Below are 23,763 nucleotides of genomic sequence, written 5' to 3'. Positions count from 1 at the left end.
CTAGGAGGTGGGCTTTGGAGTAATATACTCAACAGAGTTGATTCCACCTCCTCTTGTGCCAGACATGGCACAATACAATTTACGATGGTGCATAGAGCACACCTAACCAAAGCGCACGAGTGGGTCCCTCCCTGGGGTGGAGGATAGATGAGAGTGCTGCCAGCGAACCACTCCCTCATGTTCTGGTCCTGCCCAAAGCTGGTTGAGTTTTGACCTGCATTCTTTGAGACCATGTCAGGAATCGTGGGGATCAGGATGGAGCCGTGTCCACTGGTGGTGATCTTTGAGGTGTCGGACATGCTAGAGCAGCTCGAGGAAGGAGGGGGGGGTTTAATTTGATGCTCCACTATACCCCAATTCACTTGACTGCCAAACAGCAACTTACGTCATCAACTTTAGGTTCCGTTACAGGCACCCATTTGTAGATCCTGAGAGATGTGTCACCAACAGTTACCCATTTCTTCTCCCTGCATTTCGGGAAATGAACAGATTTAAAATATAATAAAGGATACCACACCACTATATATTTTAATTGTTTTGTGTAAAAGCAGTTTCAACTTGTATTTATTTCCATAAGAACTCCAAACTCTGGTTCAGATGGTATTGCATACAACTGTCGATAAAAGCAGACATAAGTTTGAGGAGATTCGGAAGAAGTGTACAAAGTCTTTTGGATAAAACATTAACCAGAGGCCCCCATTTCCTGTCAGTGGATGTAAAGGATCACATAACGCTACTAACGAAGCACAAGGGAGTTCTCCCAATCTTCAGTTCAACAATTCTCAACCAGTTATACCTGCTTTTGTTGGTTATCTCCATGCTGGTTGTGGAACCCTGTCTACAATGTCGTTTACACATTTCCCGATATTACAACGGGGACTGTACTTTTAAAAAGTGCTTCATTTGCTGAGTGCTCAGAATTTTATAAATGCAAGTTATTTCTTGCTTACTGTCAAACTTTCCCTATTAAAGGACATACATAAAATAATTGATAGTAATTCCATTCTCCATTTCCCATCACTGCCGTAGCTGCAATCAGGAAATCAAGCCTAGCTCAGTGTGGGGGATGTGGCAAACCACATTCCTCGACCTCAACACCACACAGTGATAGAATATGCAGTTATTGCTCTTGACTATTACCTTGGAAAGCATGTAAAGATACACAAGTTGGGCAGCATGGTAGCACAAGTGGATAGCACTGTGGCTTCACAGCGCTAGGGTCCCAGGTTCGATTCACCGCTGGGTCACTGTCTGTGCAGAGTTTGCATGATCGCCCCGTGTCTGCGTGGGTTTCCTCCGGATGCTCCGGTTTCCTCCCACAGTCCAAAGACATGCAGGTTAGGTGGATTGGCCATGATAAATTGCCCTTGGTGACCAAAAAAGGTTAGATGGGGTTATTGGGTCACAGGGATGGGGTGGAAGTGATGGCTTAAGTGGGTTGGTGCAGACTCAATGGGCCGAGTAGCCTCCTTCTGCACTATATGTTCTATGTTCCAAGTAAATTTTCCATTAATGCAAAAAAATTGTGAAGCTTAAAAAAAAGGGAACCTTTGCCAAGTTTTCTTAGCTGAGCAATTTATGTAGAGGCATTTGAGATATGACGGTTAAAAGGATGCTGCCTCTTTTTCCAAGGTCTTTTCCACATGGTCTGTTTCGGCATCTATGCTAACAACACCTAGTTCTAACTTTCTAACAACCTGGCTTGATGCCAGACTGGTTGCTACCAATATTAAATCAATCACATCTTCCTCCAGCTTCTATCACAAATTCCATACTCTCGCCACCATCTCTACACCCTTCTCAGGTTGAATGTTAGCAATCTTTGAGTTGTTTCAAACCGGAGGTAAGCATCGGACCTCACACAGTCCTTCGTCATACCTCAGCATTGCTCATCTTCCACTAAAATGTATCACATCAAGATTATATCACTGATGCTAATGTTTTTACACAATAACAAACAAGCAACAAGAGCGCAAGAGTACAAAAATTAGAAGCAAATAATGAAACATAATTGACTTAAACACTATACCTAACATCCCCGCTTTCTTGATAACTTATTTCTATGTCAATCGTTGCTGCACCTATTCCAGTCACATGTAATGATTCCTGGACTTGCTGACCTAAATTAATCCTGCTCGCCAAAATCTCAAATTTTAAAATTCTACTCTTGTTCAAATGGCCACACTGCGCCTGAAAAACAGCCCGTCACAATGTAGCATGGCAGTTAGAAGCCAGGAGATACCCCTCTGGGAATCGACCCGGCTCACAACTCCTCACGAGATCCAACACCATCGAGATATTACGATGTAAACCCTGCCCATTGTTTGTGGCATCACATTTTGGCAAATCTGCATATTAGAGTGAGACAGCTAGTCACACTTCAATGTGCAGATTCCCAAGGTACCCGAGATGTTGGGATTCACCCCCTTCATCCAGGAGACCTGGGCGAGCACCGCTCAGAACTGGTCCCCACAACCAGGGACCAGACGGAACAGCACTCGCGGGGGTCTCCCAGGGGATCAGAGGCCCTCAGTTGCATGCCCTTTGGGCAGGGTGGTACCTTGGTAGTGCCATCTGGGTGCCAGCCTGAGGCTGCCAAGATGCACGCCAAGATGAGGGGGGGTCGCGAAGCTCCTCAGTGTACAAAACGAGGCTGTGTGCCGCCTAGGCCACCCGTTCCCCACTGAGGCCCCTTATACAACTAGCCATGCATTTAGAGTACTGGGAAACACACAGTTAAATGGGCTTGCTCTGGGACTTTGTTCCCAATTAGTTGAATCACGCCCAGTCACTCCAGATCAATTCTAAGCAACAAAACCAACGCTATCATATGGAAATTTATTTTAATACAACCTTCAGACAGTATTTTTGCAATCTAGTGTCACCGAAGCAACGCTGGAGACCACACAAAGTCTGCCTGCCATGGCATAGTTTTATATCAAATCCACAAAGAACTCAGCAATGCCATTGACTCACTTGCCATAGGCAATGCTCCAGGTGCTGATGCTAAGCCACTGTAAATCAAGCACAGGAAAACAACATTCATGGAACATCTGCAGAAATTTCTGTCGCTGTTGGAGGGGGCAGTGCCCTAGAATGTAAGAGATGCAATGATTTGTGACCACGTACAAGGTTACTGCAGCGATTGCAACTACTATAGAGGCATTACCCTGCTGAGCATCAACATGTTTGCCAGTGTTTCCCTTTGCAGATCCTGCTGAACCAGATACCACAAATCTCAGTTCTGCCTTCAGAACTGGAAGAACTACAATTGACATGGTCTTCAGTCTGACACCTGCAAGAGAAATGTGAACAAGGGGACCATTATATACTGCCTCCATCAATCCCACCAAGGAATTAGACCATGTGAGAAGTGAGCTATTTAAGCTAGAGGAAATTGGCTGCCCGCTGAATCTACTCAATGTAATCTCTTTCCCCAACAATATGATGGGTACAGTCAACTAAGACTGAGCGACATCAGATCCCTCAGATTCAGTGGGGTCAAAAAGGATTATGTTCGGGCAACAACATTCTTTGGCATATTCTTCTGTTTTTTTAATAAACATTTTATTGAGGTATTTTTGGTATAGCAACAACAAAATAAACAATGTATATGAATCTATAAACATAGTGCAAAAGACGTCTCCCTCCCTTACAGGTCCCACTTTTACTGACCCCCTACTCTAAACTAAACGATAGCTCCTCCTCCCACTTGCGCTTCAGCTCCTCGGTCTGCATCTCCTCTGGCCCCATAACTTCCTTATAAATGTAGGAGACGCTCCCCTCTCCCACCCACCCTCTGGAAACTACCCTGTCCTGAATCCCCCTTGGTGGTAGGGCCGGAAATGTTGACACCTGTCTATTTAGGAAGTCCCGCACCTGCAGGTACCTGAATTTGTTTCCCCTCGCCAACCCAAACTCTTCCTCCAGCACCCTCATACTCTGAAAGCTTCCCTCTATAAACATATTCCCAATCCTCTAAATCCCTGCTCTCTGCCATACCCGGAACCCCCCATCCATACTTCCCGGGGCAAACCGGTGGCTATTACAGATTGGGGACCAGGCCGATGCTCCATCTGCTCCCACATGTCTCCTCCATTGCCCCCAGACTCTCAGGGCCGCCACCACCACGGGGCTGGTGGAGTTCCGTGCCAGCGGGAACGGCAGAGGCGCAGTTACCAACACCCCCAAACTGGTGCCCTGCATTAAGCCGCCCCCATACGCTCTCATGTCGACCCTCCCCCCACCACCTGATCATTCCTATATTCGCCGCCCAGTAATAGTTACTAAAATTTGGCAGCGCCAGCCCACCCTCTCCCCGACTCCGCTCAAGCATTACCTTCCTTGCTCTACTTGCCCATCCAAACAAAGCCAGTGATCACTGTTGACCCGTTTAAAAAAAGGACTGCGGAGCAAAAATGGGGAGACACTGAAATACAAACAGATATCTCGGGAGGACCGTCATCTTCACTGCATCCTCCCAGATAGTGATAACGGAAGCGAAAATCAGCCTTCATTTGGTCTACTAGTCGGGCCAGATTGAATTTATGTAGCCGGTCCCATTCCCGCGCCACTTGGATGCCTAGATACCTAAAAGCTTCCCCCCCCACTAATCTAAATGGTAGCTCCCCCAATTGCCACTCATGTCCCCAGGCCTGGACCGCAAACGTCCCACTTTACCCCACAATTAGTTTATATACCGGAAACCGGCAAAATTCCCCTAGAATCCTCATGATTTCATCCATCCTCTCCATTTGGTCCAATACATACAGAAGCAGGTCATTTGCACAGAGCGAGACTCTGTTCTCCACAACAACAACCCCCCCCCCCCCCCCCCCCCCCGGACCAGCCCCTAGACGCTCTGTGCAATTGCCAACGGTTCTATAGCTAGCACGAACAACAGTGGGGAGAGGGGGCATCCCTGTCTCGTTCCCCTGGTGCAGTCAGCATCCCTGTCTCATTCCCCCGGTGCAGTCTAAAGTACTCCGATGCTGTCCTATTCGTCCATACGCTTGCCACAGGAGCCTGATACAGCAACCTGACCCAGTCAATAAAGCCCTGCCCAAATCCGAACCATCCCAGTACCTCCCACAGATATTCCCATTCTCCCAATCAAAAGCCTTTTCTGCGACCATTGCGACCAGTAAGTCCACCTCCCTACATTCCGGGGGGCATCGTGAACACGTTTAATAGCCTTCTTACATTGGCCACCGGCTGCCTACCCTTAAACCCCGTCTGGTCCTCCTCAATAATGTCCGGAACACAATCCTCAATCTGGAGGACAAAATGTTGGCCAGCACTTTGGCACCCACATTCAAAAAGGATATCGGCCTGTAGGACCCACACAGCTCCGGGTTCTTGTCCCACTTCAGGGTCAGCGAAATCATGGCCTGTGACATCGTCGGGGGCAGCACCGCTTACTCCCTTGCCTCATTGAACATCCTCGTCAACACCGGCCCCAATATCCCAGAGAGCTTTTTATAGAACTCCATTGGGTACCCATCTGGCCCCGGGGCTTTACCCGACTGCATGGCCTTTAGACCCTCCCCTATCTCTTCCAACCCAATCGGGGCCCCAGCCCTTCTACCAGCTCCCAGTCCACCTTTGGGAAATTCAGCCCCCCTAAGAAGTGCCTCATCCCCTTCGGCCCCGTTGGGGGCTCCGACCCATACAGCCTACTGTAAAAATCCTTAAACATCTTATTCACCGCTGTTGAATCTCCAACCAGGTTCCCATCTCCGTCATTTACTTTCCCTGTCTCCCTGGCTGCCTCCCTCTTTCTAAGCTTCTGTGCAAGCATTCTGCTAGCCTTCTCTCCATGCTTATAGATCGCCCCCCCTCACCTTTCTCAGCTGCTCCACCGCCCTCCGTGTTTAACAAGGCAAACCGCCTGTAGCCTCCGTCGTTCCCTTAAAAGCCCTGCTTCTGGGGTCACCACATACCTCCTATCGATCTGTAGCATCTCCTTTACCAGTAGGTCCGTCTCTGCCCTGTCCACCTTCTCGGTGGGCCCGTATCGAGATCACCTCCCCTCTAACCACCGTCTTCGGTGCTTCCCAGACCACCGCTGCTGAAATTTTCCCCGGGTCGTTGACCTGCAGGTAGTTCCGAATACATTTCCTCAGCCACTCGCACACCCCTTCATCAGCTAAAAGTCCCACATCTAACCTCCAGTGCGGGCGCTGTTTACTGTCTTTACTAAACTGCAGGTCAACCCAGTGCGGAGCATGGTCTGAGATTGTGATTGCCGGAGTCTCCCCCCCCCGCCGCGTCAATAAAGCCCTGCTCAGAATAAAGAAATCAATCCGGGAGTACACTTTATGCACGTGCGAGTAGAAAAAGAACTCCTTCACCCTTGGCAGCCCAAATCTCCATGGATCCACCCCTCCCCTCCTCCTCTCCCCTCCCCTTCCCTTCCCTTCCCCTTCCCCTCCCCTTCCCCTCCCCCTCCCTCTCCCCTCCCTCTTCCCTCCCTCTTCCCTCCCCCTCCCCCTCCCCTCCCCGGTTAGCTTGTCTAGCTGATACTCAATGCAAACTGATACTCTTGGAAGTCTGAGTATCCAATGCTCTATTGAAATGGGTGGATTGCTGTGGATTGTTGAACAACCTTACTAGTGGTCTATGGTCAGTTATTACATCAAATTTGCTTCTATACCAGATGGACACATGACACCCCATGTGATTGAGTGTTTCCCTGTTTTCTAATAACATTGCTCTTCAAGCACAAGCCACCTGCTTGGCATCAATGATTAATGGGTAACTGATCTTTCTGCATGAGATCTGTATAAAAGCCATCGGCTTGTATCTCCAAATAGGTGGTTTTCTCAGGGTCAAAATAGGCCTTTGCTTTGGTCATGTGTTAGTGACAAGCCCCCTTCAATTTGGTATTGGCATAAAATTCTGGAATATATGCCAATGGAATTTTTGGTTTGAGCTAAATTGGATACATTACACAAAGTTAAGGACCTTATCTTAAAGTTCTGGGCTGCACTTTGTCTACTGAAATCCTGCAAGGTTTTCCATACATTCTGTGGCTGTTACTGCTATTCTATGAACTTGGTTGTGCACTGTTTTTTTTAAATATTTTTATTCTCCTCTTTTTTCACAATTTTTCTCCCGAATTTACACCCAACAACAATCAATAACCAACAACAAATATCTCAAACCACCCCATAACAGTACGATCCCATCCTCCCACCATGCCAGACATCAGCCCGCATGTTAACATTTACAAATGACAAAGAATAAAAAAGGAATCAAGGAAGCCATCTTCAACATACACAGCCCCCTCCCCTACCCACCCTTCCCCCCCAACTAATGCTCGATGTTATCCAGTTCTTGAAAGTGCATAATAAATAGTGCCCATGACTTGTAGAACCCCTCCGAGCTTCCCCTCAGTTTGAACTTAACCTTCTCAAGGGTCAAGTATTCCAACAGGTCCCCTCGCCACACCAGGGCACAGGGTGGAGAGGCCGCTCTCCATCCCAGCAGGAACTGCCTTTGGGCGATCAACAAGGCAAAGGCTATGATATCTGCCTCTGCACCCGTTTCCAACCCTGGCTGATCCGACACACCGAATATGGTAGTTCTAGTCAACGTGTACGCGCCCAACTGGGACGACACAAGTTTCATCAGAAAGACCATGGCATAAATCCCAGACATAGCGACGCATTAACTAATCATGGGGGATGGGGGGGGGGGGGAGACTTCAACTGTGTACAGGATCCAAAGACGGACAGATCAAACCCCAAAACGGGGAAAACCTCAAGCATGGCAAGGGAACTCAGTCACTTTATGGAGCAGATGGGAGCAGTGGATCCCTGGAGGTTCGCCCACCGGGGGAGAAAGAATTCTCCTTCTTCTCCCCAGTACACAACGTGTACACCAGAATTGACTTATTTGTGGTGGGGAAAACGGTGCTTCCAGGGATAGACAAAGTGGAGTACTGCGCAATTGAGATATCAGACCACGCTCCACATTACATGGACGTGCGGCTAGAGACGGGAAGGGCCCAGCATGAAGGTTGGACGGTGCCTTACTAGCTGACAAGGCCTTCAGCGAAAGGATAGTGTCGGCCATAGCAGAGTACAAGGAGAACAACCAAAACGGGGAGGTCTCACCCTCCACGTTCTGGGAAGCGCTAAAGGCCGTACTAAGAGGGGAAATCATTGCCTTCAAAGCGCAAAGTGATAGGGAGGAAAGGGTGGCTAGGCAGAAGCTGGTCGGCTCCATACTGGAGGTAGACCGTAAATACTCCGAGGCCCCGACCATAGAGCTCCGGGAGGAGAGGAAAGAACTACAAAGGAACTTTGATCTGCTCTCCACCAGGAAAGCAGTGCACCAACTCCGCCAGGCGCGCGGGACCCTGTACGAACACAAAGCCAGCCGCCTGTTGGCACACCAGCTGAGAAAGCAGGGAGCCACCAGAGAAATTGCGCAAATCAGGGGTACCAGAGGCATGTTGGAAACAGAACCAGAGAGGATTAACAAAACCTTCAAGGCCTTCTACCAAGAGCTGTACACCTCAGAGCCCCCAACGGGGAAGGCTGGGATGAACCGGTTCCTTGATGGACTGGACATACCAGTCGTGGGAGAGGGCAGAAAACGGGACCTGGAAGCACCACTAGCACTGGGAGAGATCATGGACAGCATTAGCTCCATGCAGACGGGGAAGGCGCCGGGACCGGACGGATTCCCAGCAGACTTCTACAAAACATTTGCGACAGCGCTGGCCCCGCACCTGCGGGAGATGTTCACAGACTCGCTAGCTAGGGGCACACTGCCACCCACGTTAGCACAGGCCTCGATCTCGCTGATACCTAAGAAAGACAAAGACCCAACGGAATGTGGGTCATACAGACCCATATCTCTGCTGAACGCAGACGTCAAAATCCTAGCCAAAAGGCTAGAAGACTGTGTACCCGAGGTGGTCACAGAGGACCAGACGGGCTTCGTCAAAGGTAGACAGCTTACCTCGAACATCAGGCGCCTGCTGAACGTGATAATGACCCCCTCCGGGGAGAGAACACAAGAGGTGATTGTCTCCCTGGACGAAGAAAAGGCCTTCGACAGAGTCGAATGGAAATACCTCAGAGGTACTGGAGCGGTTCGGGCTTGGAACAGGGTTCACCGCTTGGGTAAAGCTCCTATACAACGCTCCCATGGCGAGCGTACGGACCAACAATACCAACTCCCAATACTTCCAGCTGCACAGGGGCACCAGACAAGGATGTCCACTGTCCCCACTGCTGTTCGCACTAGCAATCGCGCTCAGGGCAGCAAAAAACTGGAGGGGGATCCGAAGGGGAGGCAGAGAGCACAGAGTCTCACTCTATGCAGATGACCTGCTCCTCTACATCTCGGACCCACAGAGCAGCATGGACGGTATCATTGTGCTCCTGAAAGAGTTTGGAGCCTTCGCGGGCTACAAACTCAACATGAGCAAAAGCGAGATTTAGATTTAGAATTTAGATTTAGAACAGTACAGCACAGAACAGGCCCTTCGGCCCTCGATGTTGTGCCGAGCAATGATCACCCCACTCAAACTCACGTATCCACCCTATACCCGTAACCCAACAACACCCCCTTAACCTTACTTATTAGAACACTACGGGCAATTTAGCATGGCCAATCCACCTAACCCGCACATCTTTGGACTGTGGGAGGAAACCGGAGCACCCGGAGGAAACCCACGCACACACGGGGAGGACGTGCAGACTCCGCACAGACAGTGACCCAGCCGGGAACCAAACCTGGGACCCTGGAGCTGTGAAGCATTGATGCTAACCACTATGCTACTGTGCTGCCCCCACTATGCTACTGTGCTGCCCTTCCCAGTACACCCGCAAGGGGGGTGGGGGGGCAGCACTAAAGGGGCTGCCGTTCAAACAAGCCCGACACAAATTCCGCTACCAAATAGCCCACGGCTGGAAAGGGATCCACAAATGGAACCTCACCAGTCTGACGGAGGAAGTAAAAAAGGACCTGCAAAGATGGAATACTCTCCCACTCTCCCTCGCGGGGAGAGTTCAGACGATCAAAATGAACGTACTGCCCAGGTTCCTCTTCCTGTTTAGATCCATTCCGATCTACATCCCCAAGGCCTTTTTCAAAGCGCTGGACAAACAAAGAAGGTCCTACAAAAAACAAAATCCGGGGGGGGGGGGGCTAGCCCTCCCAAACCTACAATTCTACCACTGGGTGGCAACAGCCGAGCAAGTAAGGGGATGGATCCAGGAGCCAGAGGCCGAGTGGGTGCGCGCAGAGAAGGCCTCCTGCGTGGGGACCTCCCTCCAGGCCCTCGCCATGGCAGCACTCCCATCCCCACCCAAAGAACACTCCAGCAGCCCAGTGGTGACAGCCACCCTCCAATCCTGGAACCAACTGCGGCAGCAATTTGGCCTGACCAAAACGTCGGACAAGGCTCCCATCTGCAACAACCATAGGTTCACACCAGCACTGACCGACACCACCTTCAAAAGGTGGAGGCAGGACGGAGGGACACTGACAGTCAGGGACCTATACACGGACGGCAGGATCGCAACACTGGACGAACTGACAGAGAAATTTCGGCTAGCCAGGGGTAACGAGCTACGGTATCTGCAGCTCAAAAACTTCTTACGATAGGAGACAAGGACGTACCCACAACCGCCACGACAGACACTACTGGAAGACCTACTGGATGCAAGTATCCTAGATAAAGGGAACTGTAGCGACATGTATGACCGACTGGTAGAAAGGGCCGACACCGTACTGGACGCAACAAGAAAGAAATGGGAGGACGACCTGGGGATTGAGATAGGGTGGGGACTCTGGAGCGAGGCACTGCATAGGGTCAACTCCACCGCCACGTGTACAAGGCTCAGCCTGACGCAACTAAAAGTGCTACATAGAGCCCACTTAACAAGAACCCTTATGAGTAGGTTCTTCCCGGAGGTGGAGGACAGATGTGAACGGTGCCAAAGAGGCCCACCCAACCACGCCCAAATGTTCTGGTCTTGCCCCAGACTTGTGGAGTACTGGACAGCCTTCTTCGAGGCTATGTCCAAAGTGGTGGGGGTGAGGGTGGAGCCATGCCCGATAGTGGCAGTCTTCGGGGTTTCAGACCAGCTAGATCTATTCCTGGGGAGGAGGGCGGACGCCCTTGCCTTTGCCTCCCTGATCACCCGCCGTAGAATCCTGAGTGGCTGGCGGTCAGCAGCACGACCCAGAGCTGCAGACTGGCTGTCTGACCTCTCGGAATCTCTCCAAATGGAGAAAATCAAATTCGCCATCCGAAGGTCAGACGACGGCTTCCACAGAACGTGGGAGCCATTCATGCAACTGTTCCGGGACCTGTTTGTGGCCAACGAACAAGAGGAAGAATAGCCGGGTGGCCAAGAATCAGGGGAAAATGGTCAGGAGTCGGGGGAAGGTAGCATGGAGGGGAGAGATGGACTGGGAGGGAGGGGGGGGGGCAACGGCTAAACCGGAGGAGGGAGGGACGAACCACGGGGGGGGGGGGGGGGGGGGGGGGGGAGACAGTTAAACCTGGGGAGAGGGAGGCAGGGAAGCGGGAGCCGGAGGGAGGACACGGGATGCCAAAACGTGCATGACATCTCCAGGAGCGGGGAACGAGGAAACTGGAGATGGAGGACGGGAGGAGCGGCAGAAGCGGGGGGCGAGCGTGGGACGGCAGCAAGACCCGTCCAGGAAGGGCAGGCGACAGCAGCACACAGCACAGCCAAATATCGCACGCTGTGATTTCCTCCCCGGCACCCAAAGGTGTGCTTGCCCCCCCCCCCCCCCCCCCCCCCCCCCCCAGGCAGTCGCCTACTTATGGGGGGTGGGTAATTTTGCCAGATGTACAGAGATGCCGCTGTCTAGCTGGTGCACAATACCCCACCAGTTATTCCATTTCATATGTTATTGTATTTTTTTTTAATGTTGGGGTGTGCCCTTCTCCTCTAAATGTGTGTATGTATATATATATATATATATGTTTCTTATTCTATGTACATAACGGTAATTATACCTTGCTCAAAAAAAACCAATAAAAACATTTATAATAAAAAAAGGTTTGGGATACCCAAAACTCCTGCCTGCCTTCCACTCTGTAACAGCACCTTCCTCACTCTGGCCACCTTCCCTCCCCATATAAACGAGGTAATCCTCCCCTCAATCTCCCTGAAAAAGGACTTTGGCAGGAAAATCGGTAGGCATTGAAAAACAAACAGAAATCGCGGCAACACGTTTATTTTAACCGCCTGCACCCGACCCGCCAGTGACAGAGGGAGACCATCCCACCTCGCCGGGTCAGCATTCACTCTCCCCACCAAAGTGATGTTGTATCTGCAAAGCCTTCCCCACTCCCGGGCAACCTGCACCCCCAAATACCTAGTGAGTCCCTGCCCTACGGAATGGCAGCCCCACCACCCCTGCCCCCACCCCCGGTTGATTGGTTGTGCACTGTTGAGCCAAGTGTGGCTGTATCCCATTATCCCCCCCGGCCCCATCTTTGGATGTATAATTTTACTAGTGTGGTGGAAGGCACTGGATACAATGAATAATCTGAACTGTTGGTAATTTTCTTTTTTCTCTCTTCCTACATAGAAAATAGAAGCAGGTGGCCATTCGGCCTTCGAGCCTACTCTGCCATTTATCAAGGCTGATCAAGTTCAATGCCCTCATCCCCCCTCCCCTATCCATTTAGTCCCAAGAGCTATATCTAAATTTCACAATGTTTTGGCCTCAACTACTTTCTGTGGTAGTGAATTCCCCAGATTCACCACTCTCTGGGTGAAGAAATTTCTCCTCACCTCAGTCCTAAAAGGTTTATCCCTTATCCTCAAACTATGACCCCTGACTCTGGCCTCCCACACCCATCGGGAACATTCTTTCTGAATCTACCATGTCAAATTCTATTAAGTTCCTATGAGGTCCCATCTCACTCTTCTAAATGCCAATGAATATAAACCGAACAGACTTAGTGTCTCCTCATATGACAGTCCTACCATCCCAGGAATCAGCCTGGTAAACCTTTTCTGCACTGCTTCCATAGTAAGAACATCGTTCCTCAGATAAGGACACCAAAACTGCACACAATACTCCAGGTATGCTTCACCAATGCCCTATACAATTACAGTAAAACATCTCTATTCCTATACTCAAATCCTCTCACTATGAAGGCCAACATACCATTTGCCTTCTTTACTGCCTGCTGTACCTGCACACTTACGTTCAGCAACTGATCACGAGGACACCAAGGCTTCACTGAGTATCCACCTCCCTCAATTTACACCTATTCAAATAATAATCTGCCTTCCTATTTGTTACTAAAGCAGATAAACTCTCATTTATCCAGATTATACTGCATCTTCCATGCTGTGCCCAGTCACTCAGCCTGTCCAAATCCCGCTGAAGCATCTCTGCATCCTTCTCCCAGTTCATCCTCCCACCCAATTTTCTATCATCTGCAAATGAGATAATACATTTAGTTCCCTCATCCAAATAATTAATATATAATGTGAACAGTTGGGGTCCTAGCACAGATCCCTGCGGCACCCCACTAGTCACTGCCTGTCATTCAGAAAAAGACCAATTTATTCCAACTTTTTCATAGAATTTACAGTGCAGGAGGCCGTTCGACCCATCGAGTTTGCACCAGCCCTTGGAAAGGGTACCATACCCAAGCCCACACTATCCCCATAACCGCACCTAAACTTTTTGGCACTAAGGGCAATTTAGCATGGCCAATCCACCTAACCTGCACATCTTTGGACCGTGGGAGGAAACCAGAGCAACCGGAGGAAACCCACGCGGACAAGGGGAGAACATGCAGACTCATCACAGACAATGACCCAAGGCGGTAATCGAACCTGGGACCCTGGAGCTGTGAAGCAACCATGCTAACCACTGTGCTTTCTACCTGCTAACCAACTTTCTATCAATATTCATAATTCCATGTACTTTAACTTTACATATTCATCTTCTATGCGAGACCTTGTCAAAAGCCTTCTGAAAGTCTAAATAAACGACATCCACCGGTTCACCCTGGTCAACTCTACTGGTTACACCTTTAAAGAATTCTAGTAAATTCGTCAAGCATTATTTTCCTTTTGTAAATCACATGCTGACTTTACACCACTGCTTTCCAAATGCTGTGCTATGAAATCCTTGACAATTAACTCCAAGCGCAGCACGGTGGTGCAAGTAATTAGCACGGTTGCCTCACGGCGCCAAGATCCCAGGTTCGATTCCGGCTCTGGGTGACAGTTCATGTGACATTTGCACGTTCTCCCCGTGTTTGCATGGGTTTGCATGCCCCAACAACCCAAAAGATGTGCAGGATATCTTTTAGCCCATGCTGAAATTGGCCCTTAATTTAAAAAATGAATTGGATATTCTAAAAAAATTTTAAAATCTAATTGACTCCAGCAACTTCTCCATTACCGACGTTAGGCTCACTTGTCTATAATTCACTGTTTTCACTCTACCTCCCTTTCTGAATAGCGGGGTTACATTCGCTACCCTCCAATCTGTAGGAACCAAAGTCCAAATAATTTTGGAAATGAGAGTTCATTTTTAAAATCCAGGAAATTCTGCTCGGTGCCCATCTGGATTCACATTGCACTAAGTGAGCTTCCAGAATTCTACAGGCATGATATCAGAGTGTTAATATTGGACCATTGTTTAAAAAGGGAGGGAAAGATAACCTGAGTAATTATAGACCATCAGTCTAACCTCAGTGAGGGAGAAGTTACTGCAAAAAAATTGAATCAAAGTAGTCCACGTTTCTTTATTTGGCCAATCAAAGACTGCCAGTATGGATTTATGAGAAGGTAATGTCTGACTAACTTGATTGAATTTTGAGTAGGCTAATAAGAGTAATTGAGGGTAGCACATTTGATGTAACTTGATTGAATTTTGAGTAGGTAACAAACAATAAGAGTAATTGAGGGTAGCACATTTGATGTAGTCTACACAGATTTTTAGCAATGCTTTTGACAAGGTCCCACATGGCAAACTGGTCAGAAAACTTGAAGCTCATTGGATTCAAACTTGCCTCTGTCAGGAAACAACGGATTATGGCTGTTCTATACCAGAAAGCTAGTTGAAGGCTAAAATCGGAGCCAATCCTCACATAATATGATATTTATGTAGACAAACCTCCTAACCCAACCAACAGCTATAGTTTTAGTCTATTTTTATAGGAGCTCAAGTGAATCCCAGTTAATGCCCACCACCTGTATATGATTAAATAATTATTCAATTAACAGATTTCTTCCTCTTTAATTAAAAAGTAGAACCCATTTTGTACAACCAAAATTTCAAAATAAATTGCGTGTAAAATCTACATATTCTGTAGAAAGAATTTACATTGCGATATCTCTCCCCTCTAGGAGTGCCAACTACTCTTCCATACATGCATTTTTGAAATTCAGACCGTTGATGATTTACATTCATCCATTTGAAATCTCCTTTCTCTTCCATGCTTGTTTCAAGCTAGCAAGGTAAACCTAATCTTTCTTACTTCCACTTTATCATACAATGAATGATTACACAGTACATCCCCTTGTACAGAATCTTACTTAAAATTTTGGCAAATAAAGCCCAATATCCACAGCCGTGGGTCACTGTCCATGTGGAGTTTGCACATTCTGCCCATATCTGCATGGGTTTCATCCACACAACCCAAAGATCTGCTGGTTAGGTGGATTGGCCACGTTAAATTGCCCCTTAATTGGAAGAAAGAAAAATAATTGGCTACTCTGAATTTTTTTTAAATATCAAAAACAATTCAGTTCAAAGCCATACAAGCCAAACTCCCAATTTAAATGTTCTTACAATGCAATAAAACATTTATCAAAGCTAGTGCTTAACCCCCCCCCCCCCCCCATAAGAAATACGATCACGCCCATAAAGTCTACTCTGCAACTGCAATGGCTTTTTCCCCATTTTCCCTTTTGTCATTGGTATTTAAAAATCTGTCACGCTCTACTCAATGATTCGCTTCCATAGCCTTCTCGGGTAGAGAATTCCAAAGATTCACAACTCTGAGTAAGAAGGCTTCTCCTCATCTAAGTCTTAAGTGGGTTCTTCCTTATTTTGAAATTGCCCCCTCTGGTTCTACATTCCCCAACCAGGGGAAAGATCGTGTCTGTACCTACCCCATCTAATACTCATAGGCTTCAATGAGATCATATGTCATTCTTCAATACTCTAGAAAATACAGACCCAGTTTCCACAAATCTTTCATAGGTCAATCTCACCATCCCAAGAACAAGTCTGATAAACCTTTGCTGCACTCCCCTTTTGGCAAAAATATCCTTCCTACAGTGAAGGGACCATAATTGTTCTATATGTAATTGAAGCAAGACTTCACTACCCTTGGAGTCAAATCATCTTGCGATAAAAGCTAACATACTTCCTAATTGTTTGCTGCGCCTGCACGTTAGCTTCCAGCTACTTGCCAACAAGGACACCCAGGTCCCATTGTACATCCACACTAATCGCCCACCATTTAAATACTTTGCACATTTATTCCTCCTGCCAAAGTAAATAACCTCTTTTTTAAAAACGTTATTCTCCATCTACCATGTTCCTGCCCAATTACCAAGTCTGTCAAAACCCCTCCAAGCTGCTTTGTATCTTCCTCATGATTCACATTTCCACTTGGCTTGTCATCCACGAACTTGGAAATATTACATTTGGTCCCTACATCCAAATCATGGATATATAGTGTGAAATCTGGGGCCCCTAATACTGATCCTTGTGGTATCCCAGTTGCCACAGCATGCTAATGCGAGAACAAATTATTTATTTGTACTGTTTTCTGCCTGTTAGCCAATCCTTAATCTGTGTCAGTATACAGTAGTCCCCGTTATACCGCGCCCCGCAATACCGCGGTTCGCGATATACGGCGGGGGTGCTTATGGACCCCAACTTTTTTCACTCTTTTTGAAACAACACCTTTTTAAGCCGGTGAGCTTGTTTGTCATTCCGATTAGCCGCGATGATTAGCCCGATTAGCCGCGATAAATAGCCGCGATGATTTGTAATTAAAGCGTATAAATACAAAATGCCTAAGCGCAAGTCTTACACAGTAAAGGTAAATTTGATAGACCGTATTAGAAACGGCGAAACAAAGGCAAAATTATCCAGAGAGACTGGTGTGCCAGAGTCAACCCTCCGTCGGTGGGAGAAAGAGGAGGACAGTTTGAGAACTTATGTTGAGACAGTTTCTGAGAGTGAAGGGCAAAGAGCCACTCGGATGCCATCACCCACCTGAAGTGGCTCATAGAATACACAGAGCAACAGGACTATTTTATAACAGTAAGTGCTATTTTATGTATTATTGTATATATTTTTGAGTGGTATTTTTTAATAAATTTAACACTTGAAAGAACTTTGATGTTTTTTATTTAAAACGCCCTTCCATTCTTACATTGGAAGGCTATTACATCCACAATACCTGAAACTACCCTGATAGGTTCACTTGTAATTATTCTTTCCTGCAGCAGAACATTATCTGGCCATGTGTTGCTCTTTCAAAATTTTCGTAGGCTATCCGCAGCTCGGATGCAACGCGGGTGGCTGTCTTAGACCCCAACACCCGCGGTATAACGGGGGACTACTGTATTACCTCCTATCCCATTTGCTAACCTACAAGACTGTAGTTCTCCATTTCTCCTCTCCATCACTTCTTAAATAGTGGGGTGGCATTTTCTACCTTCCAATCTGCAGGAACCGTTCCAGAATTTATTGCATTTTGGAAGATGATCACCAGTGCATCTACTATCTTCATAGCTACCGCTTGCAACACTCTGGGATGTAGAATAAACATGCATCAAGAAGACACCATGTTGTTTTCTTTTACAATATCAATAAAACATTGCAGGATTGTTTTTTTGGTTGAACTATAGCTAATTTCAGCATAACAGATCTCACTGAAAAATACTATTCCCTGGAAGCATCATTCAGGCTACTGCTGCTGCCTTTCTGGGCAGTTCCAGGAACACGTTCTAACTTCACAACCATGAGGATGTCTGCTCTTAGTTTTGATCTAACATTTTTTTATTATGCAATCTATTCAAGCTATGGCAAATACTTGGATGTTCTCAGTCAGTCAGAATGATCATTGTGAGATTGTCCTCTTGCACTATCAAAGGCCCCCCCCCCCCCAAATGCATGACTGTTTTCTGGCAGTCCTTTCCGGACCCACTAGCCGTACTTGCACTGCATTTTCTTTGCTCACTCTTGCATCCCATTCTGCCTGTCCGTGGATATTACTTCTTGGCTATCATCCATGTCCCACAATTGTTGTTCCCTTCATTCACTGGGACCCTCTGAAGTATGTTACTCAAGGACCAAATGTTGGGTAATTGACCTTTTAATATGTTAGCCTTGATCAGTTTGTCATGATCATTCACTCCAGCCCTTGATCTACTTTTCTACTCCTCAGAACCATCACCGAACATGACCACTTGAGATACAAGATATTTACCTATAATATCAGCTACTCAGAATTTAACAGTTTGTAATGAATTGGTTAGTCATGGGGATTAAACACAATAGTTTGATTACCACGTTTAACAAGTATTTTGTTACTACAGTATCATGACCTTGCAAGGTACCTCTCCATTTTCTGTGATCCGCCCTTTTATAATATGGCAAATCTCCTGAATTATATTGCCTCAGGTAGTCTTATACTATGCCCTCTTCAAACTTTCTAACACCACAGCTTTGATGAAAGCCACCTCTAATGTAAAGCATTCAAATGTGCAGGGAAACATACAAGTGCAGTACCTTATAAAAGGAGGAAATAACAGTGCAGAAGGCAAATTGCAACTTTACCCAGACATTGATAGGGGCAAGGCACTCCAACCATTAGGAGTTAATTCTTTACATGAGGGTAGCTGTCAACTTGCAGTTTGGTTTAAGCTAATATTTCATGCATTACAGCTCGATTCCTTTCAGAGTCAACTGCTGAAAGGACATATTTTTAACCACAATGTTCATGTTTTCAAACATCTCTGAACTTGTCTTTAGCAATTTCCCTTCATTATCAGTCAGAAATCTTGTTAGTGCCCCAAATTCAAGCCATATTCACTTCTACACGATTGTGTCTAGAATAACCCCTCATATTATTGCAGAAAGTCTCTGATCTAGGTTTACAAATATAGAATAAATTATGTCTTTGTCCCATACCTTTAGATCCATGGCACGTATCTCAAAATCACATGCAAATGGAAGGCTTACACAGGACATCAACTTTAAAAAAAAACAGATTTTCAGTTCTCACCAATCTATTCACCTCGTATTCTTCAACCATACCGCCATCCTTTAACAAGATTTTTAATTTTTGACAAATAGGGAGCGTATGTGACCTCACTGTATTGTCAACACCAAATCTAAGTACTTTTTTTATATTCCTTAACCATGCATCAATCCTACTTTGTGAATCAATGTAACATTTTAACCACTGTTCTATGTATTCCATGTACTGTTCCATACATTGTTTCCTCTTTGATAGGGCCACTACTTTCATTCATATATCCATCTCATCCTTCCATTGGTCATATGGTTCAGACGCCCCCAAAAAAGGAGGGTAATCATATCCTGATAACTTAAACTTACTTACCACTACAAAGGTGAGTCTTTGTCTGAAATATTTATAAGTTTCCAACCTTCACCTTTAGGCAACCATCCTCTGCTACACGAGAAAGCCAGGTAGTGAAGGATAAAACTGGAGCCAATCTTTGCAAACATGTTTATTTACAGATTTTAAATAATTAGCAGAAGGATTGAAGAGTTGAAGAATAATGTTTCCCACCCAGCCAGTAGTGGGGGTCTAAAACTCTGCCTGAAAGAGAGGAATCCTCAACATAGTTTTTTTAAAGACCTGGATGTGCACCTCAGGTGATTACCTGCAAGGCTTAGGATCAAGAGCTGAAAGATGAGTTTAGATCAAATAGCATTTTTTCAGCCATGGGGCGAAAGCCCGTTTCCATGCTTCTATGACGGCCCAAAGTAAACAAATCTAATATCTGACATAAAAACTGAAAATTCTGGGAAGAAAATCAACAGGTCTGGCAGCATCTGTAGAGAGAAATCAGTTAACATCGAGCCTGTATAACTTATTCAGAGCTCAGACCAGCAGCAGCAGGAAGTGTGTTGGTGGTCCCCCAGCTTCAACACCAAGGAAGGAGAAAAAAAGCTCCATTCCCGGTGGCTATTTAGTGACGCTTTGCTGAAAGCTGCAAGATTCTATCAGATCAAGCTTGACCATGTTGCTTTTCATTATTATCTATAGCCTATCAATGCACTTTAGTTTCATATATGAAGAATTGCAAAATACCAGAGTAGATTGTAAATCTTGAGGGGAAGTAAACTAGCAGAAAAAAAAATTCTGTTTAAAATGAATGACAATGGCCAAATTTGGATTACGGCAATCTCCTAAACCCCTCTATCCTCCTTTACAGACTGCTTAAAACTTACCTCTTTGACAAAGCTTTTGGTCAAGGTATCTCCCTACCTGGCTTTGAGTCGAATTCTGTTCCATATCATTCCATGAAGCACTTCAAGATGTTTTATTATGTTAACAGTCCCAAGTTGGGGCTGGTTTAGCTCACTCTGCTAAATCGCTGGCTTTTAAAGCAGACCAAGCAGGCCAGCAGCACGGTTCGATTCCCGTACCAGCCTCCCCGGACAGGCGCCGGAATGTGGCGACTAGGGGCTTTTCACAGTAACTTCATTGAAGCCTACTCGTGACAATAAGCAATTTTTATTTTCACGTTGTTGGTGCTTAGCACCACGATAGACACAGGTAATGTCAGCTGTGGCTCAATTGGTAGTACTCTTGCCTATCAGAAGGTTATCAAGATCCACTCCGGAAACTTGGACACAAAATCTAAATTCACGCTCCAGTCCACTTGAGTGAATGCTACACTGTTAAAAATGCTTTATTTCAAATGACACATTAAAGTGAGGCTATGTCTGCTTTCAAGTGGACATAAAAGATCATGGCACTGTTCTGAAATTACCCTGAATGTAATAGCCAATGTTTATACCTCAATCAACATCATTGTGGGAGCTTGCTGTGCACAAATAGCCACATTTTTTACATTACAACAATGGCTACACTTCATTGGCTGTGAAACGCTTTTGGGACATCCTGCAGTCGTGAATTAAAAAAAAATTCCCCTTACATTAAATGCCAGCACTGCTGGAATTTTAAAAGTCCAATAATAGGATCCTAATCATCTACAACGCCATGTACATAGTAAATCTTAATGTCGAGAGGGGGATTTACAAACGGTGATTCCAAGCCGCGGCACAAATGAAATCTGGGTAAGAGGTCACGTCAGGACACAAAGATATCAGCAATGTGAATAGAGCACGTGGATTCTGGTTATGTTTACAAGTAATTGAAAATAATAGGACGCAGTCATTGTGTACACTAAACAGCTGATTGTAAAGTGGTTACGGCATTAAATGTGTTACCTGTGCCAAATTTTAACTTCGCCAAATTTTAACTGACTAAAAATAATACTCGTTAAAAAAAAAGCCTGACACGAAAAGAACATTTTATTTGTGGTTAAAAATATATATTTTTTTCAATTAATGTAAATATTTGCATTGCCCGGATCACGTAATTGAACATTTGCAGCGTAAAAACTTTATATTTATTCGTGTGTGTGTGTATTTTCTCATGACTAAATTTGTTAAATGTTTAACTTTGTATTTGGCCGATTGTGACCTAGTTTGAGATTGCCCTCCCCACCCCCACTTCCTCTTCCTTCCATGCCCTCGACCTGCACTAAAGCCAAAGCGCTAAATTTAAAATCAACAATAATAAAAATGTAGAAGGGCTGGGGAACGCAGATGGAAGAACAGAGGTCGAATAAAAAGGCCGCTGTCCTTGCCGCAGCCGGCGGCACACAAAGCAATGGCACAGGCTTCATGTGACTGACTGCAGCGAAATGGATTCTGGGTTCAGCCCTCTTTTTCGGAGTCTTTTTCTTTCTTCCAAACCCATTTTTAAAAAATAAACCTCAAGAGGAACCCTCTCGCCGGTTCCCCGCTCGCTGGAGACGGAAATACACCCGCCTCCCCTTTAAAAAGCCTGGATTCCTCTTCGACCCAAGTCTATCTCTCCCTCCCCCACCACCATCTCTCTTCAGCCACCGAGAGGGAAACACCGGCCTATTTTTAAAAAAAAATTCCATTCCGTTGTTATTGCATTTTTGTTTCCTTATTCTCCCCCTTACCATTTCCGTACTTTTTCGATAGCTGCCATAACCCGTTTGATGTCATCCTTGGCCCTGCTCCTGGTCTCCGCCCGCACCGACCTGCCGGACATGGTGAATTGTGAAGAGCCCGTAAGGCCAAGCGCCGCCACACAAAAGCGAGCGAAGCAATCTCTTCCCCCCCACGCTCGAGCCCCGCCGCCTGAACTGCGCCTGCGTACTCGCCCGGCGCGCGCGCTGCGAGGAGAGCCCCGTGAACAAAGGCGGCGCCTATCGCGAGATCTCATTCCCCGGGCCCCGCCCCGGCCACGCGCCGCAAACCTTCCAGATAACCCGCTCGCCGGTTGCCGCCGGTGCCATTTAAACTTTGAAATCCGTCTCGTTTTTGCTCCGCGTTACCGATTATTCTTGCGGGGTTTTAAATGGAAAACTACATTTTAGAAAAGCGCGTTTCAGTCGCAGACCTAGATAAATAGTGAGAAACGGCTGTCTGTCTCTTAGGGCACTGAAATTCAAAATAATGGCCAAGGGAGTAGCAGTGATGTGAGGAAAACGTTTTGGAGCCTGGGACGAACTTCCTGAAAGTGTGCTGGAAGCAGGTTTGGTCACGGTATTCAAAAGGAAATTGATTTCTATCTGTAAAATCATGTGCAAGGTTACAGGGATAATTAGGCAGAATTAGGTGGGTGCTATTTCAGTGAGTCAGTGCAGACTCGATGGGCTGAATGGCCTCGTTCGCCACTAGAAATTCGGATTCTGTGATCAATCCATGCAGTGGGATTTTCTGAGAAATATAAAAACTCATGTTACAAACTCAAAGTAAAGGTATTTGTCGTAATATGGTGTCTCACTGCTGTGGTGTCTCATTGATGAGATCTTGAGACTTGCATGTTTAAACACTAACCCATTTTGGTAGTCTCAAACTTTTCATAGTTTCAGGTTGGATTGGGTTGGATTTGTTTATTGTCACGTGTACCGAGGTACAGTGAAAAGTATTTTTCTAGGAGCAGCTCAACCGATCATTAAGTACATGGAAAGAAAAGGGAATAAATGGTCATAAAGGGTACGGTCATACATGGAGTTGTTCCACCATGCAGGCTAGCGGCTTCCCCAGAGTTCTGTCTCCTAATCAGCCCTACTCTTTCATTCACCACCCTTTTATTATTTACATGCTTATAGAAGACCTTTGGAGTCCCTTTTATGTTAGCTGCTGATCTCTTCATGATCCCTCCTTGCTCTTCTGATTAGTTTTTCACTTCCCCTCTGGTCCGTCTATTGTATTTTCTACCTGACGTCTGTCATAAGCATACTTCTTCCTTTTCATGTTCACCTCTATCCCTCTTGCCATCCAGGGTTTTCTCAATTTTTTTGTCCTACATTTCCCCTTCAAGAAAATATACCTAAACAATGTCTGTAATACCATCTCTTTCAAGGTAACCCATTGTTCAGCCACCGTCTTCTGCCAACATTTGATTCCCTTGACTCAGATGCATTCTTATCCCATCAAAGTCGGCTTTTCCCCAATTAATTATTC

The 23,763-nt window shown here is 46.3% G+C and overlaps 1 protein-coding gene across 4 annotated transcripts in view; it reads right to left on the bottom strand.

The window, feature by feature from the left end:
- bcl7a (BAF chromatin remodeling complex subunit BCL7A) overlaps window positions 1-22,445 on the bottom strand; it is a 57,348-nt gene extending 34,903 nt beyond the window's left edge. For 2 of the 4 annotated variants that reach the window (XM_038789790.1, XM_038789796.1), the window contains exons 1-2: window positions 22,251-22,445; window positions 386-467 (exon numbers count right to left, since the gene is read on the bottom strand). In XM_038789790.1, coding sequence (XP_038645718.1) covers window positions 386-467; window positions 22,251-22,342 — 174 coding nt within the window. In that variant the 5' untranslated portion in view covers window positions 22,343-22,445. The remainder of the gene's footprint in view (window positions 1-385; window positions 468-22,250) is intronic. The other 2 variants (XM_038789806.1, XM_038789815.1) reach the window with 1 other exon arrangement.
- Between the last annotated feature and the right edge of the window lie 1,318 nt (window positions 22,446-23,763).

This window comes from Scyliorhinus canicula, chromosome 1 (genome assembly GCF_902713615.1).
Source record: "Scyliorhinus canicula chromosome 1, sScyCan1.1, whole genome shotgun sequence".
NCBI lineage: Eukaryota > Metazoa > Chordata > Chondrichthyes > Carcharhiniformes > Scyliorhinidae > Scyliorhinus > Scyliorhinus canicula.
This window is presented reverse-complemented; position numbering and strand designations above follow the sequence as displayed.